The 18,796-nt window shown below is 35.9% G+C and overlaps 1 protein-coding gene across 1 annotated transcript in view; it reads left to right on the top strand.

Annotated features, from left to right (window-relative positions):
- The window catches only part of Spata16 (spermatogenesis associated 16), a 222,618-nt gene extending 204,628 nt beyond the window's left edge, over positions 1-17,990 (top strand). The window contains exon 10 of the mRNA XM_026382944.2: positions 17,868-17,990. Within this exon, the coding sequence (XP_026238729.2) occupies positions 17,868-17,990 (123 nt within the window). The remainder of the gene's footprint in view (positions 1-17,867) is intronic.
- The last annotated feature ends 806 nt before the right edge of the window (positions 17,991-18,796 follow it).

Raw genomic sequence — 18,796 nt, 5'->3', positions numbered from 1 at the left:
GATTGGAATGCCTAAGTTTGATCTCTCCACATGAATTAGGTTTTAAACAGCATTGCAGCTAGGTTCCAAAAGGAACTATTTCCAGAGATAGGAAGTAAAAACTATCAGTCCTCTTAAAGGCTAGTCCCAGAACTGGCAGAGCAACTCCACCATATTCTATTGGTCAGAGCAGTCACAGACCAGGCTGGATTCAAACAGCTGGGGAATAAATTAATGAAAAGGTGACATGCGCATTCAGTGAGAGAATGAAATAATGGCTACCATCGTCCAGACAATGTAGAGTAGCAAAATGGCTCTGTGACCCCAGATGGAAAAATACCTTCAAGCAAGAAGAAGTTGGGAAGATGGTAAAGTCAAAGCATCCCAGGCCTCGAAGATTGTGACACAACACAGCCACTGCACCCAACCACTGGGTGTCTAGAAAGACTCACTGGTGAGCAGCCAATCTTTCCAAATTAAAAGACCTGGTAATGATCATAGCTTTCTAAATGGAAGCTCCTGAGAGGTCTTTAGGAAGATGTGAATGGGAAGGAACAGGGTGCCAAATTTTTCCCAAGGGCTTTTAATTTGGTTAATGTGACTCCACAAAGGATGATCGTATCACTTTCAGACAATTCCGGTAGCAAGTAAGTAATTTCCTTTTACTGCTACAGAGTTAATTTGCGTGTGCAGGAAAAAAAAATAATTAAAAAAAAAACCTAATTGTACAAGCTACACTGTGTTCTGATCTCACTAGAAGTTGATATCAACATCACCACCTCTGAGATCTGTTATCTGTAATAGAAACAGCTGTTGTACCTAATGAAAACACTTGAAATTTTCATCTGAAGCAGCAGAATTATAGCAGAAGCTCCTAGTTCCACATAGTTAAAGGGTCTGTCAGAATCTCCATTACCTAACACAATTTTCTGGGCTCCACTTTGTTATAGGTCTATAAAAACCCTATCAAGATGAAATCTGATTCATGAGAGCTGACCTCCTGTCTACATTTTTTTTTGTTGTTTTCTTTGAAGTTTCTCTAAGAACCCAAAAAGAGAGGGTATGAAAACTGTCATTTTTCCCCCTGATTCATCAGAATAATTGTTTTGGTTTGGTTTGGCTTTGCAAAGTATTCCATTTGTACTAAATAACTCAAGATAGATAACTTACGTTGGTTTAGCTACATAGACACAAAATTAGGTAAGTTGTATTAAAAAACAAAAACGAGGAAAGGGGCTGGAGCTGTAGCTCATTGGTAGAGCGCCCGCCTCGCATGTGTGAGGTACTGAGTTCGATCGTCAGCACCATATAAAAATAAATAAAGATATTGTGTCCAACTACAACTAAAAAATATATTTAAAAAGGGGGGGAGGTACATAGGTTCATTTTCTTATGTCAGAAAAATCCCATGTCATAGCATATTTAATTAAATGTATCATACTTTTCATTGTTTGAGTCTATAACAAAAGTCCCTAGGAAGCACACCCTTTTGCATCCCGCAGATCCCACACTGCTCCTTCATGGGTTCACCCAAAATTTACTGGGCTTCTCTCCTGCATCAGACTCTGTCCTAGACATTGGAGATGCAGCCATGTAACAGCAGTGCCATTGCAGTGTTTGTTTCCTATTGAAGTAGGCAATACAGGACCTAAGAGAAATAGAGAATATGTGATAAAGTAATAAATTCCATGGGGGGAGGAAGCATAATAGGAAAATGAAAAGGCCCAAGTGGGGGAGAAAATCATGCAAATATCTGGGGGAGATCATTCCAAAAGAGGAAAGAGCATACGCAAACCCCTGGTTGAGTATGCTGGACATGTGCAAGGAACAGCAAAGAGGGCAGGGTGACTGGAGAGCAATGAAAGAGGAATAAGGTGACATGAGAGCGGACACAATACTCTGCAAAAACAAATAAAAACCTCAGCACTCTAAGATGCCAAGTGGAGAGTTAGAAATTGATTGAAGGGGGCAAGGGTAAAAGCAGGGACACTAGTAAGTATGTTATTGCAGTGATCCAGGGGAGTGCTCAGGGTGGCTTGGACCTTAAACCCTGCTGGTGGCCCTGCAGGTGAGACGTGGTCAGATTCCATCTTCTATTCAGAACAACAGCAAAAGCTTATTTAGTGAAAGAGGCTAAAACTGTAAAACAAGCAAACAATACTCTGAACCAGAAATTAGTAGACAAATGAGGTCTGTAATAAATCAGGTCAATGTCACTTCCCTCCTCTGGGCCTCAGTTTTCTTGTCTGTAAAATAAGAGTATTGGACTTGAAGATTCTCAAGCCCTTTATCAGCTCTGAATGAATGGGCCCGTTGAAATCCAGACCACCAAAATTGAACAATAAGAGTTAATATTTACTGAACTCTTAATATATAACAACAGTCTCCTTTTCACTACACATTTATAAATTCACTAAAATAGTAAGTGTATTAAACAGAGAAGTTTAACAGTTTGCCTAAAGTCACACAGCCAGTAACTCTCAAAGCCAAGACTTGATGTGATTTTGAAGCATAATCTTTCTTTGATAGAAGCCCAAGATTTGTGCTGCTTGAAAAATTGAGTGACAAGCACTGTATGATGGCTGAACATTCTAGTGTGAGTCCAAGTGGCAAACTAAAGTGACCTCCAGCCAAAGTGAAGTTTGGCCATGAACTAACCCACTTTATAATCAATTCTCAAAATAAAGTTTTTCAATCCAAGCCAAAGAAGTCACTGAGGAATTTTTGGTTTAGTTTATCCTTATAACCCACTTGTGTATGATCCTGCTTCTCTGTTCCTTTATTTTGCATTTATAGCCAGAAAGAATACCAAGCTTAAATCTGCAAATCCTTGACCTTTAATTCAGCTCCCACTCAGGCGCCCTCAAGCAAGCCACAGCCTCCTGAGAAATGTAAGGTGTTGATACCTGTTCCACTTTCAGATTCAACAATTTTGTGTTACTCACCATTGAATCCTGATACCCCTTCAAGTCTTAGGAACTAGGTCTGAAGACAAATAGAAAGCGGGGGGGGGGGGGGGGGGGTCTCAAAAACACATCCTCATTCCAGCTATTAAGTTGGAACACTCCTCTTTCTCCCCACCAAGAATCAAACAGTAAGCAACTCTCTGCAATCAAAAGGAAAAGTTCCTTGTTCTTCATTTACAAAGCTCAAGTGTCTCACTGAGAAGATCAGCATTTAACCTGGCAAAACATATTGTCTCGTTCTACTATGCCTCTGGATCACTGATTTGAGACTAAATGAGGAAAAATAAACTTTGTTATTTTAAAAATGAGAGAAATGCTCTGCAATATAATCACGGAGGCTGTGAGTTTTCATGAAGAGAAATGCTACTTTGAAATTTCACCTAGGATTATGACATACATCAATGAATCCTACTGACACGGTGTAAGTGGGTATCTTTAAATCATCCATGTGAATGCATTCAAAATTATTTACCTTTTTGTGTTCCTTTTAATCTCAGATCTTTAACTTATAAATCATACGCATTGTCATCATACAGAAATGACATTCACTGATACACTAATTTGGTTATTTCGAGTCATATGTCACTTAGCAACTTTGCTCCACTCAGGACTGTTGACACAGGCAAACAAACAGGGGAGGATACAAATTTGGGGAATGGGGCAGGGGCAGTCAGGTTGAGGAAGAAGAGATGAAAGCAAATGGGAACATTTTATGTACTTTCCCCCTCCACATTCAAACCTGAACCCTTCCAGAAACTCTTCAGAGAGAGATTGCACACACGGCACTATCATTCACCGGCCAGTCATTTGGGCTGACAAATATGTGGTTGGGTTAGTCCTTCTGAGAGTACTGCTGTCTTTTCAGAGATTCAGCAGTCGTACCATTCATTTGCAAAGCAGTTTTTCCGGCAATCAGGCTTTTCCTGTGTGTCTTGTTCTTTAAGGAGTCTCCGCAGATTTATTGCAATTTGATTGTGAATCTTCCAGCTTCTGGTTATGGGCTTCCTCATTAGCATATCCCCAAATTCCTTTACAGTGTGTGCTCTGAGCACCGCTAAGCAGTTCTGTCCATGGCATAACGCAGCTCAAGTAGGGAGCCTAAGTGCTCATATTGCTGACCATGCTGGGGAGGGAGGAAAAACTGCAGGCAGACAGGAAGGGAGACAAGGCCCAAAGAGCTGAAGTATGCCAGTCTCCTGGGATAAATCATCACAATTCTCAGGATAAATTGAGTCTGTGTCAATGGGTATCCAGGACAGCCCCCTCTAGTGGAGAAGCCTTCAAAAATCTCTGGCAGAATGTAATGATTGAGCCTTGGGGCACGCAGACCTGAAGAGGAGGACCCCATCCTTCAGTGTTACACACAGCAAAGCCAACTGTAGCCTGAGGAGTAGAGAAAGTCAAAAGCCTGAGTTCCATCCAACTCCCTACCACAGTGAAATGCTGCAAATCTAGATGATGAGTTGCAGTTACCACTTATGCCTATCTCCCTGTCCCTTGACCAGAAGGGGAAAGTATGGAGTACATTTGTTGTGTCAGTCAGCTTTCCAACATTGTGACAAAATACTTGAGGTAATCAATAAGGGAAAACATTTATTTTGACTTAATTTGACAACTTTTAGTCCCTGGTGGCTTGGCCCTCTTGCTTTGAGCCTGTGGTAGCACAGTTTATCTTGGTAGGAGAGCACAGCAGAGAAGGCCCGTGTTACTCACCTCATAGCTTCTGGAAAGCAAAGGAAGAGACAGGAAGAGGCTGAAGTCCCAGTGTCCCTTCCAAGTGTGTGCTCCCCGTATCTAACTTCCTTTCACAAGGCCCCTACTTAAAGTTCTGTCACCTCCCAATGGTACCATAGGCTGGTGACTAAGGCTTCAACACATTAGGCCTTTGGGGAGATAATCAAGACCCAAACTGTAGTATTCATTAAACATTTTCAGCAGCTACATCTGCCAATCACCCATTTCCCACCTGTACTTGGCCTTGCCTCCAAAACTAAGCACACCTCTTTTATATCCTTTGTTTACTGAACTACTATCTTTCAAAAACTTTGATGATTTGGCAGGAAATTTCTGTAGTGGAAGAAATATTTCTGTGCAAGAGTCAAATCCTAACACAGCCCTCATCTAGGGAGCATGTACCAGGAGCTTAGCCATTTTAAATAGAATTTTTTCAAAGTGCAGACAGAGCTAATATGATATCGTGCACATGGACCTAATAAAATATTTTGCTACTCAACAAATTATCAAGCTATCTTCCTGTCTGAAGCTTGTTTCTGAGTAACTACAACAATTGAAACAAGCTATAGAAAATTTTACTTCATATAAATAAGTTAATATTGATGATGATGAATGTTATCGGTGATTATTATTGATCTCCTTATGTGCCAAGCTCTTCAACACATTATCACATTTAATGATTGCAACAACCCTAGCATAAAGACATCGTTATCTCTCCTTTGAAAGAGGAGGAAAAAGAGATTTGTAAAATTAACAAAGAAACAAACACAAGTTTGTAGTGCTAGGGTTTGAGTCAAAGGCCCTGTTCCCAATCACGCTCTGAAATATTTATGTTTAAACAAATGCAATTGCTAAAAGTCAATGGCACGAAGAACACTGACTAACCCAAGTGCAGACCTGTAAGGAAGCCAGTGAGACAAGCTTTGAGTCTTCTTTGTGGCAGTGAGTGGGATAGAAGTATCAGAGTCTATTGCAGGCATCCACCATCCTTCTCTGGAGCACAGCCTACTGCCCATCTGGACACTTACCCACATTGCTTTGTAGCAGCTGCCTGACCAAACCTGAACTCCAGCACCCACAACTCTTGCCTAAATCGTACTGATTTTATGTCTTCCCTCAGTAGACACATCATGTTTAGTTTTGCTTTGACAATTTATCATTTTTCTTCTTCCTGCAACTTCAGGACTTCAAGAAAACAGCTAGAAGTCTAATCAGTTACTCAACAAATTATCAAGCTGTCGTCCTGTCTAAAGCTTATTGTTGCTCTGAAGGTCACTCTTCAGCGAGTAATCTGCATTAGCATTCTGGGGTGCTTCAGGTTTCCAAGGAAAACACAGTTCTATGGTACATATGGACCATAACTTCACCCCAAGTTTTACCATAACAACACAGAAGATCTTGAGGCTGGGATTGGAACAAAGCATCATTTACTTCCTTCTAAGTTCTTTGCCTGCCTGACCCATTTACAAGCTAATATAGGGAAGTGACTAAGCAGAAATGGGAAGTGCTCATATTATTTCAAATCTGAAAGTGTTTTATCTTTGCAAAGGTTTTTCAGAATACATCTTTTAAAAGTTGAGTGTAACATTGATTGGGGAACATAGGAGAAGAACATATATCTCGATTGTATTTTTGGACTGAAGAGGAAGTTTGCAGTTCATTCTACAAGTTGCTTCCTTTAAATTACTAAAAGTGTCTTCTTCGCTTGGTAGCCTAGCATTTTATTGCATATACTTTATACAGTTATGCAATTCTTCATAATTCTTGAAAATAACAGAACAACAGCTTATACCACTTCGTGGCTAAATGAACCATAGGACATCTTCCATTCTGTATTGAAAGTGGAATTAATACGGAGTTCACAGCAATTGACTTGTAGTTTATTCAGTCATTTGCAATATACTCATTACAGCTTCCCTATTTTGTAGAAGGACAAAAATAAAAGTAACTTTATATGCAATTATATGGGAAAGTATGGGTCATTTGTCTTTCTATGACTTTCTTAAAATATGCATTTGGAGACGAAGACAAGATACACAAATTCTCTAAAGACAAATAAACCCATATCTCTTAGCATTATCAAAACTGTGTGAAACTTATATGTACTCTAATTAAATGGCTTTTTGTTGGAGAAAAGACTAGAGGAACATGAGATGTCTGGTGAAAAGACAACCATGCACATACTTTGGAGAGATCCTAGCCAGAGATAGAGTGAAGTGAGGCCCATCTGCATTAAAAGGAATTCATGATATTTTTGCTTCTTTTGACATCTGCTGGATATAACCCTGCCACATCAGTATTAGAAAAATACAACTAAACCATAAAGTTTAAATGTGATCTTGAATCTCAAAACAAAATGCCCAAAATGTCCAAATTTCAATCAGAGATCACTCATCAAGACAAGAACTAGGAAGACTCAAGTCAAATAAAGAAGACCATCAATAGATGCTAAGACAGAAATATGAGAAATGTTAGAATTATCTGACAAATATTTTAAAACAACCATCACAAAAATAACCAATCATAAACATACCTCAATGAAAAAATAGTCTCAGCAAGTAAATAAAATCTCATCAAAAGTAGAAGCTATAAATTAGAAACAAATAAAAAATTTAGAACTGAAAAATAACTAAACAAAATTGGGTGGGCTCAACAGCAGAATGAAGAGAACAGAGGGACAAATCAGTGAAATGAGAATAGGACAATGGAAATTATCAAATATGAACAATAAGGAAAAAATAGACAAGGAGAAAACTGAACAGAACCTCTGGGACCTGGGAGTTAGAGAAGCAAAGAGAACTTTCCAAATTTCCAAAAGACATACAACTATAGATTCAAGAGGTTGAATTAACTCTAAAGAAAAGACAAAACCTAAAGAAATTTACACATAAAGAAATTTACAGAGAACATATCAGAATCAAACTTCTGGAAACGAAAGACAAAAACTCTTGAAAGCAACAAAAGAGAGATGTGCACCACCTAATAAGGAAAACAACTCAAATAACAGTGGCTTTTTCATAAGAAAATATGGAGGCCAAAAGCAAGTGGCTCAATATTTTTCAAGTATTAAAAGAAAATAATTTTTAACACAGAGTGTTATACCCAATGAAGATATCTTTCAGGAATAAAAAAGAAATCAAGTCATTCTTAGAAAAAAACCTAAAAGAATTTGTCAATAGCAGAGCTACCCTAAAAATAATGACTAAAGTAAGTTCTCTAAGTGGAAAAGAGACAATGAAAGAAAGATCTCAAAATAAAAGACTGAAAGAATACAACAAGCAAACTGAGAGTATAAATAATAAACTTTCTTTTTGCTCTTCATGGTATCTGATGATGGAAGCAAAAATACTAACATTGTATAATGTGGTTCTAAATGTATATACAGGAAACAAGATAAGAATACTGTAAACTGGGAAGAATGAAGAGATTTGAAAAGTATTGATTTTGAACTTCAGTCACACAAATGAACACACACACACAATATATATATATATATATATATATATATATATATATATATATATATAAAATACCTGGAGCAACTACATAAAAAGCAATACAAAAAGATATACACAAAGTGTAATTCTAAAAAATGTATAAGTACTCATGAGTATGACAAAAAATAAAATATAGACTTAGCTCCAACATACCAATAATTACATTAAATTTAAATGGCCTAAACACAGCAATTAAAAAGCAGAAATTGGCACAGTTGATTTCAAAATATGACCCAACTACATGTTAGCTACAAACTTAGTTCAAATGTAATAGCACAGGCAAGTTTGAAGTCAAAGGACAGAAAAAGATAGACCATGTAAACATTAATAAAAGAAAAGAAGTGATGACTGATATTAGACAAAGTAAATCTCCAAACAAAGAAAATTACCAGAGACAGGAAGGAATATTCTATAATAATAAAAGGATCAATCCAAAAAAAAAAAAAGATATAGCAATTCTAAATGTGTGTGCACAAACAATAGGACTTGAAAACATATAAGGCAAAAGTTGATAGGATTAAAGGGAATAATAGACATGTCCACAATTTCAGTTGGAGATTGTAGACATATTGATGGAACAATTAATAGAACAAATGTAAAATATAAAATCATCAAGGAAACAGAATAAATTATACCACAAACAGGACCATTGGCCAACACCATCTAACCGACATTTATAGAAAAATTCATCCATAAACAGCAGAATATACATTCTTTTCAAATGTCCATGTAACATGTAACAAATAGACTCTATTTTAAATCATAAATGACCTTAAGGATTTTTTCCAAAACTGAACTAATAAAGAACATATTCTTCAACACAATGAATACAAACTTAAAAGTCAATAACAGAAAAATAATAGGAAGTTCTCCAAAGGCTTGAATAATAGTTCATGGATCAAAAGAGAGACTCAAGAAAATTGGAAAAAAAATACATTGAACACAACATATCAAAATGTGTGGTACATAGCTACAACATCACTAAGAATTTTATATCACCAAATGTATGCATTATAAGAGAAAAATCTCAAATCAGTAATTTGAAGCCCTATCTCCAAAACCTAGAAACAGAAAAGGAAAATAAATACAAAGCATGCAGAAAGAAAAATCTATAATAAAGACTAGAAATCAATGAAATTGAAAACAGAAAAAAAGAAAAATCAATGTAATGAAAAGCTGACTCCTTAAATAGATCAACAAAGTTTAAGTCATCTGGCAAGACTGATAAAGAAAAAGAAGACACAAATCACCATTATCAGTAATAAAATGGAGGGCTGAGGTTGTGGCTCAGTGGTAGAGCACTTGCCTAGCATGCATGAGGCACTGGGTTCCATCCCCAGGACCACATAAAAAAACTAAACAAAATAAAGGTATTGTGTCCATCTACAACTAAAAATATTTTTTAAATAATAATAATAAAATTCTGCAGCCATTAAAAGGATAGGGGAATGCTCTAAGCATTTGTACCAGTTCCTTAAAAAAATGTAAACTACCATAACTTATCCAATATAAAATAATCTGAATAACCCTATAACTATTTATAATTATAAACTCCCCAAAGGGAAATCTTTGAGCTTACCTGATTTCACTGGATAATACTACTATTTAAAGAGTTAATTCTAATTCCACATAATTTTCTTTTTTTTAACCAGTTTGGCAAGTTATCTACATAATTTATTTTATTTATTTATATTATTTAATTTACTTATTTATATTATTTAATTTATTTAATTTATTTTAAAGACTACAAAATGCTTCCCGATTTATATTATAAAACTAGTATTATTCTGTTACCAAATCAGACCAAAACAGTACCAAAAAAGACAAACCAGTATGTATTGTGAATATAGATTTAAAAATCCTTAAGTTATTAGCAATTAGAATTCAGCAATGTATAAAAACAATTTTGTGCTATAACCAAATGGGGATTATTCCATAGGTGCAAGGATGTTCAAGTATTTAAAAATCAATGTATTCTACTATATTAACAAGCTATGGACAGAAAATCAACTGAGTACATCAAGTAAAAGAATGTTTGTTTTCCCTTTAGGATCAGGATCAGGTCAAGGATGTCAGAAATGAACAAATAAAACAAAACAAAAAGCCCAAAGAGCCATGATCTAACTCACAGAAATTAATTCAAAATAGGCCATAGACTTAAATGTAAAACTTTTAGAAGAAAACCAGGAGAAAATCTTTGTAGATGACATAATTGTCTCATAGAAAATCCCACAGGATATACAAAAGACTCAGTGACTTTGAGATAAAAGTTCAAAATTCCATGGTATTTCTATGTACTAGCCGGGATTATGGACACTGGAACTTAAGATAGAGTACCATTTACAATTGTTCAAAAAAATATTTAAAAATTTTCAAAATAAAATATTTTGGTGTGAATCTAACAAAGCATATGCAGGACTTGTATGCCAAAAATACACAAAACAGTGATGTAAGAAATTGAAACTCTAAACAAATGGAGAGAGAATTAGAAGATTTAGAAGACGTTGCATAGTATAGACATCAGTCTCTCATAATTGATATGGCGTTTTAACATAATTTCTATTAAAATTCTAGCAAGATGTTTCATAGGGACAGACAAGATTATGCTAACATTTATATAGAAAGGCAAAGGAAACAGACTAGCTAAAACACTTTGGGAAAGAATGAAGTGGGAGGAATCAGTCTACCCAATTTAAAGACGTTTTATATAGCTACAGTAATCAAGATTTTGTGGTATTGGTAGAGGGACAGACATATAGCTCAATGGAACAAAATAGAGAACCCAGAAATAAACTTATATAAATATCTTCAACTGCCTTTTTTTTATATAAAGGTACAAAAGCAATTCAATGGAGGAAAGAGAGCTTTTTCAACAAATGGTGGTGGAACATATGGACATCCACGGGAAAAAAAAAAAAATAAAGCCCAAAGAGCCATGATCTAACTCACAGAAATTAACTCAAAATAGGCCATAGACTTAAATGTAAAACTTTTAGAAGAAAACCAGGAGAAAATCTTTGTGGTCTTTTTCTTATTAATCAATTAGACTATCAAAATTAAAACCTTATGATCTGTGAAAGACTATTTAAAAGGATAAAAGGACAAGCACAGAATAAGACAAAAGATATGCAAACCACGTATCCTTCAAAGAACTAATATATAGAAAGAATAAAGAACTCTCAAAATTCCAATAGTGGCTGGGCATGATGGTGCATGCCTGTAATCCCAGCGACTCTGGAGGATGAGACAGAAGGAATGGCCCTAAACAGCTTAGTGAGACCCTATCTTTAAGCATCCCTGGGTTCAATTCCTAGTACCAAATATAGATAGAGAAACAAACAAATAAGTTCAACAGTATAATAAAGTCAATCCAATTTGAAAATGAGCAAAGATATAAATATATATCACCAATGTGAATGTCTAGTAAACAAAAGATGTTCAACATCACTAGCTATTAGGGAAATAGAACTACAATGAGATGTTATTTTATATATATGTATATATGTGGCTAACATAAAAAATAGTGGCAACACCAAATGCTAATAAGAATGTAGAGAAATTGAATAATTCATGCATTGCTAATGGGAATGAAAATTGGTATAACCACAGTAACAGTAACTATATGACCACAGAATTGCTATCTTGTTTTAAATGGCATATTGTTTTGGTATGGCACAAGCATGTACCATACCAAAACAATATGGCAGTTTCTTTTAAAAAATAAATAAATATGCAACTCCCACATGATCCAAGAGCATGGGACATTTATGTTGGAGAAATGAAGACTTATATTCATACAAAAACCTGTATACAAAATGTTCACATGAACTTAATCCATATTAACACAAACTTTAAATAATCTAGCTATCCTTTAAAGGGTGAATAGTATAACCATGGTACATGGTACATCCATACCATGTAATACTACTTGGCATTAAAAATAAACAAATTATTGATCTAATAACCTGAATAAATCTCCAGAAATACTATTACATCTGATTACATTTAGATAATCTTCATTTCTATAATTTTGTCATTATAAAAAGTTTTTCTGTGAGAACTGATTTGTGGTTGCCAGGGTTAAATAAGATGCAGGACAGGAGAAAAATGGGGTGTGCTATAAATTGGCAGCATGAGCCAGGTATGCTGGGGCAGGCCTGGATCCAAGTTACTGGGGAGGCTGGAGCAGGATAGCAAGTTTGAGGCCAGCCTCAGCAACTTTGCAACACCTTGTCTCAAAATAAAAATAAAGGGCTGTGGGGTGGAGCTCAATGTTGGTGTGCTTGCCTGACATGAACAAGACCCTAGATTCAATCTCCAAAACTACAAACCCAAAAAAAAAGGCAACACTAAAAGAGTTTTGTGATTTTTGTGGTGATGGAATTGTTCTGTTTTGACTGTATAAACATCAATGCCTTGTCTATGGTAGTCTTTTATAGTTTTGCCAGATGTTAGCATGGAGGGGTAGTGGGTAAACAGAACAAAGTTTCTTCCTGTATTGCTTCTTAGTGATGCATGTGAATCTACAATTATCATTATCCCAACATGAAAAGTTTAGTAATATATACTCAACCCTTCAGATAAACTATACCACTGAATGATGTTGAAAACATAATTTTAAATATATATATATGGTTTGTTATAACAAAATACCATAAGCCAAATGGCTTCTAAACAACAGAAATTTATTTCTCATGGTTCTGGAGACAGGGAAATCTAAGATCAAGGCACCAGCAGATTCATTGTCCAGTAAAGTCTAGTTTTCTAGTTTGCAGTTCGTGTCATCTTACTGTTCTTTACATGGTATTTGTAATTAAGAGTTGATGATACAGGGCTGGGGGTATAGCTCAGTTCTAGAGTGCTTGCCTAGCATGTGCAGAATCCTAGGTTCAATCCTCAGTACAGCACAGGAAAAAAAAAAAAAAAAAAAGATGTTCAGGAATACAGTCCGGCATGGAGATTTTCGCATGTTTTATAACATCTCAAGAGTAGGTATCTCAGATTTTTATGTTGTACTCTTGTGATTAAAATCCTGAACAATACACCAAATCCACTAAATGATAAAAGAAAAATATAAGGGTTTGTCTGTTTGAATACTAGCCAAAATTAAAGGAAACTGACATATTATTAGTAGAAACAGCTCTGTTTCAGAAATTAAGTTTATTTTAGAAATTAATTTCAAGCCTGTTTGAAAACAATTGTAATTCTAATAAGAATTACAATTCAAACCATTATGGATGATAAATATGTAAAAGCATTTGGTCTGGAAATTAAATTGGAACAGAGCAAAGAAACTCATGCTATGAAATCCACTCTGGTGGAGTGAAATGTCTGTTTTGCAGAGAGGATTTTGGTCCGAACTGCTAATCATTGAAAACACATTCATATTCTGTAACCACCATGATAATCATATAAACTTGGCATTTATTCCTCAACCTTCTTTCTTCTTAAAAAAAAGAAAAAAGAAAAAAAAGTCTTTCAAATCCTTATTTTTTAAATTAAAAATTTTTGAGCATCCAACTCCCAAGGGATGAACATGTGCAAGCAAACCCATTTGCACATTCTTAATCCTCTTTGATCCAGACTACATGGAATCTAATAGGAAGCCCTAAATTCAAGGCCAGCATCTTCCTTCTTGGTATAACTTACCCATGTGTTTAAATCTGAATTGCAGTTTTTCTAACTGCAGTAACTGAAACAAGTCCATTCTTGTTCCCAAGACCCACACTAAGCCTACATGTGCAAGGGGGCACCAACCAAGTAGCAACCTTCAAACAGTAGGAAAGGTGAACTTTTGAAAGCATCTAAAGTCATGTGTGAGGAGAAAGCTAGTACTTAGTTTCCTCTCACCCTCTCACCTTATGTCTTAAGTAGTTATATTCATTTGCTAGGACTACCATATCAAAGTACCACAGACTGAGTGAGTTAAATGACAGAAATTTATTGTTTCACCATCCTGGAGTCTAAAATCAAAGCATCCATCCACAAGGTTGGTTCCTTCTGAGGGTTGTGAGGAAGAATCTGTCCCATGCGTCTCCCCTAGTTTGGTAGTTTGCTGGCAATCTTTATGGTCTGTTGGCTTGAAGAAGCTTCACCACAGTATCTGCCTACATTCACATGAGACTCTTCCTATGTGCTTATATGTCTCCAAATCGCCACATTTTATACAGATTATCAGTCATTTTGCATTAGAATGACCCTAATGTAACTTGATTATCTATATTAAAACCCTATCTCCATATGAAATCATATTTTAAAGCACTAGGGGTTAAAATTTTAATGTATGAATTTAGAGGGTGACACAATCCACATTAATTTATATTCAAATCCATAGCAGTAAGATTTGAATATAAATTAAAAGGACCCGAGAAACTAGTTGATGACAACGTCCTTACTGTTTAACATGAATTATAATCACTAGTCATACGACAGGTCAGAACCTGCCCTCCTACTGAGAACTTCAGTTTCCCTCAGTCAATAGACATCCCCAAATTCTCTATGGGTCAGATGCCCATATCACTGTAATGCCTAGTCTGCATTGGCACATACATACCTAAGAAAATGCCACCTGCCCATTTTGCAAATGGGAAAATTAGACCCAGGATGACCAAGTAGGCTATCTGATCCAGTTAAGCAAGTAGCTTATGTACCAAAAAGAGAGTCTAAAAAAGCTTCTGCTTCAAAACCCAGCTCATTTCCTCCCTTACATACTTACGTATTTCCTTGTATTTTATTTTCCTAAGGGCTTTACAGAAATTTCTATCATTTGCAATCTGTTCTTCTTAGTTATATGAATCTATTTTCTTTTAGCATTTTTCTTTCCTTGACTTAAAAAAAGAAAATAAAGAACCAGCTTTACTAAAAACATGCTGCAGCTCTCCTACACGTCAGTAAGCACAGAAGCTAAAATTGCCTTCCTTCACTGCACATAGTGTCATCCATCTAATGGTGTAATCTAGGGGAATAACCTCTGGTTTGACGATGCAAGTGCTCATCTTTAGGACTGGATGACTTAGATCTAATGTGAACACGAGTCCTGGGATTTTAAGATTGGGGGTATCCTTAGATATCACCCAGGCCATCTCTCTCTTAAACCAAATGGTGGTAAAAACTGAAGCTCAGAAAGGTCAAGGGTCTTTCCTGGCATCAAAGAGAAAGATTGTAATAAGTCAAGCCAAAAACAATTCTATGCTCCTGCTGAGTCCTCATGCAGGGACCTTTTTATCTCTGCCTATGTCAAGTATGTTATTCACCCCTTGCCTTAATAGTCTCAAAGCTAAGCAATAGTAATAGAATGGTGGGGTGTGAAGATCATGTCTACTTCATTTATAGGGGAGCCTCCTACATGCTGTATACCAAGCATCACTCTGATTGTGAGAAAACACATGGGTGTTTTCAAATCTATTTTTAGAGAGTAGGATTATTGATGGTCTCTTCAAATCTATTTTTAGAGAGTAGGATTATTGATGGTCAACCATATCCAAGGTTCTGGGACTAGTGGACAACATGGCTCTAGTTCCTGCCTTTTTAAATCCAGGTGATAAGACAAATATGTAAATCATCACAAGCAATTAAGTAAAAAACAATTACAATATGCAGAGATGAATGAGCTGCTATGGGAATACATTGCTGAGACACCCACTTTGCAGAAGATTATAAAGGAGAACTTCCCTGTAGCACTAGTGTTTAATCTGAACTCCAGTGAGTATGTAACGGTGTGCTGACAGACATCTTCCATCAGAGGACATGGCATAAGGAGGATCAAAGGTACTCAGCTGAAAGATGTACCATATGGCTAAAGCAGAGGGAGCGAGGTTACAGTTTCATAGGTTACACGAAACTAGTTCACCAGATCTGGACAGGCTATGTTAAGGGTTTAGGATTCCACTTACTGTATTTAAGCAAAGGAAAGACGTGATCAGAGTTTTATTTTTAAGTGATCATCTCAGTATCATAATGAGATGGATTGAAAGGACAGCATGGAGGGAGACCAGGTGGGAGACGACCATGTAGGCCAGGTGCGACTGTGCACGCAGCATGTGCTCAAGATCCCCTGACTTAATTCAGTAGTACTCTTTATTCCAGTGACACATTTTGTCTTTTTTTAATGAAAGGAAACTCAGTCAAGACTACTCTTACGAAAATAATGCAAAAAAAAAAAAAGAGAGAGAGAGAGAGCAGCCACTTGATGGATAATTAAAAATAATTATTTTTCTGTCTCATTGAAGAAAGCTTTTTTGTTGTTGTTGCATTAGGATTGTAATTTCAAATTGTATTCAGGCTAATTGCAAACATCTAGTTGTAAAGAGTTTTGATTTAAATAATACATTCTCTGTGCAAATGACATGAGTGAGTCATCAACTCAACTAATCCAAGTAACGGCACAGTGTCATCCATTGTGTTTGTGTTCTTGTGCTCTGTGTTAATTTTTTCACTTATTAATTTGGTGAAAATTGGACAGTGTAAATGTATGGAATACATCAAATAATGTATTGATTTCCTGAGCGGATCCAAAAACATTCTGCCAAATTATTTTGATGATTCCTGTAATGATGAGGTATCATAAATGACCATGTGCTTTCAGAGAAATTTACCTGGTGTCATTTTTTTAAAGGCTTTCAAAAAGGATCCTTTTCACATAAATAAGTTATCTTGTTTTCTTAAGGAGCCCAATAAGCAGTTTCTATAACCCAGTGTGATATAAGATCTAAGCATAACATATGGATGAGTGCTACCATTTATTATTCTCTTTTTGACAATTTGAATTATCTTTTGGATATTACTCTGAAAGATAAATCAAACTGCTTAAAAGTGGAGCTCAAAATTGGAAAATTGAAGTTCTAAGTGCTTTCATCTTGACTAGTAAGTGCTCTAAGCTTTGAGTTAACTTTATGACAATGGACTCTTTAGTGAGAGATGTTAAACTAATACAATATGCAGGTCTTGGGAGTCGAAGTTGAGTATGAATTTTTATATCTACCCAGTCAGATGAGAGCCCAATTCAGCATATATATAAACTTCTACACTATAGTTCTTTCAGACAAACAGTATAATACATTCAACCAACTACCATTGAATAATTATGAATTTTTTTTGGAGAAAAATCAATAGGTTTTTTTCTTTCAACAACTATTGTTTTGGATGTCATTATTTTTACCTCATTCCTTGGGGTGTAGCATTTGTAAAGAAAATGCATTTTTCTCATTTTCCTTTTGACTTAAAGGCTCTTGCCAAAATAATGTAGAATATTCATTTTTTTCGTTCATCTTGGCCCATGGCCTTACAAGTGCTAGAGTTTCTGGTTTTGAAGGGGGTGGATTTGTTTGTTTTCTCTCTTATTTTTGATAAAGGCAGCACAGAAAGACTTACCATAAATTAACTTTTCCCCAGCCACTTCCTTTTGAAATCCCTGGTCTGACTGACTGTTAAAAACAGTGTGGTGATGATAATCCCGTCACCACTCCACTCCATGAGACTGAATGATAAGGAAAAGCCACATATCCGCTGCATGTTCTCAGGGCAGGGGACCCTTAAATGGAAACAAGGAGGCATCTGCCCTAACCATTCCTGTCTGCCAGTTCTGTTTTCAACATGGACCTCTGTGTGTCCTTTAAGCATCCCACCATCTTCATAAACATACAGACCCAGGGGAACGACAACAAATCTTATTGTACCTGTTTATTTCTTCTAGATTGGACGAATTGAAGATTTTCTATACCAGTTAGAGGACAGTTTCTTAAAGACTAAAAAGCTGAGAACTGCTCGAAGGCAAAAAACAAAAATGAAACGGCTTCAAACGGTGCAGCAAAGCTAGTCACTAAGGAGCAGGCCTCACCATCAGACGTCCCAGGGAAAGAGACCAGGGTGTCCACCCAGCCCGACTGTCCCCAAGGGCATGAGGTGCTCCATCCCTTGGCTTATGGCAAAGACATTCTATATTCATTAACCTCAGCTGGCATCAATAAATGTTCTTGGCAAGTTTGGCTTGACTCTTGTTCATATTTGTCTTGTTTAGTTAAATAGATTATAAAATAAACATTGTTGTCTCTTTTACCTGCCTTTTCTTTCAAAAGTGACTAAGGTATATCAGGTCTACCCAAGAATGCCTATAATTTGCATCTATATTCATGTGTACTCACTAAAAATCATTCACATATGGATATATGAACAGATGACATAAATGCAAATTTAAAATTACAAAACTGATAATCTACTTTTGATCCTTATGGAGATGGTCATAGGATGTTTGGTATATCATCATTAAGGTGTCTCATTCCATTCTTTCTTCTGGGTCTTTTAGATTGTTATTTTCCCTGTGCCTTAAGTGACGCAACACAAATTCACATATTTGACAAGGTTGTGAATCAAGTGCCACCACTCAAGACTTCAACTAATCAGCAAGGGGAATGAGACTAGGGAGACTAGGATGAAATCAGACACAGAGCAAAATAAACAGAAAGACACAATTTTTTAAATAGTGAGAAAATAAATAGGCTCTCATAGTACACTGATAATAAACAAGAATAAAAAGGAACAAAATAGTGATGAATCTTTCTTTATACAATGATATTATTAAAGAACCCAATCAGTTCTACTGTCATGTATGACTAAATAAATAAA

Source organism: Urocitellus parryii, chromosome 2 (assembly GCF_045843805.1).
Source record: "Urocitellus parryii isolate mUroPar1 chromosome 2, mUroPar1.hap1, whole genome shotgun sequence".
NCBI classification, from domain to species: Eukaryota; Metazoa; Chordata; class Mammalia; order Rodentia; family Sciuridae; genus Urocitellus; species Urocitellus parryii.
Note: the sequence above shows the minus strand (reverse complement) of the source record. Positions and strands in the feature narration are given on the sequence as shown.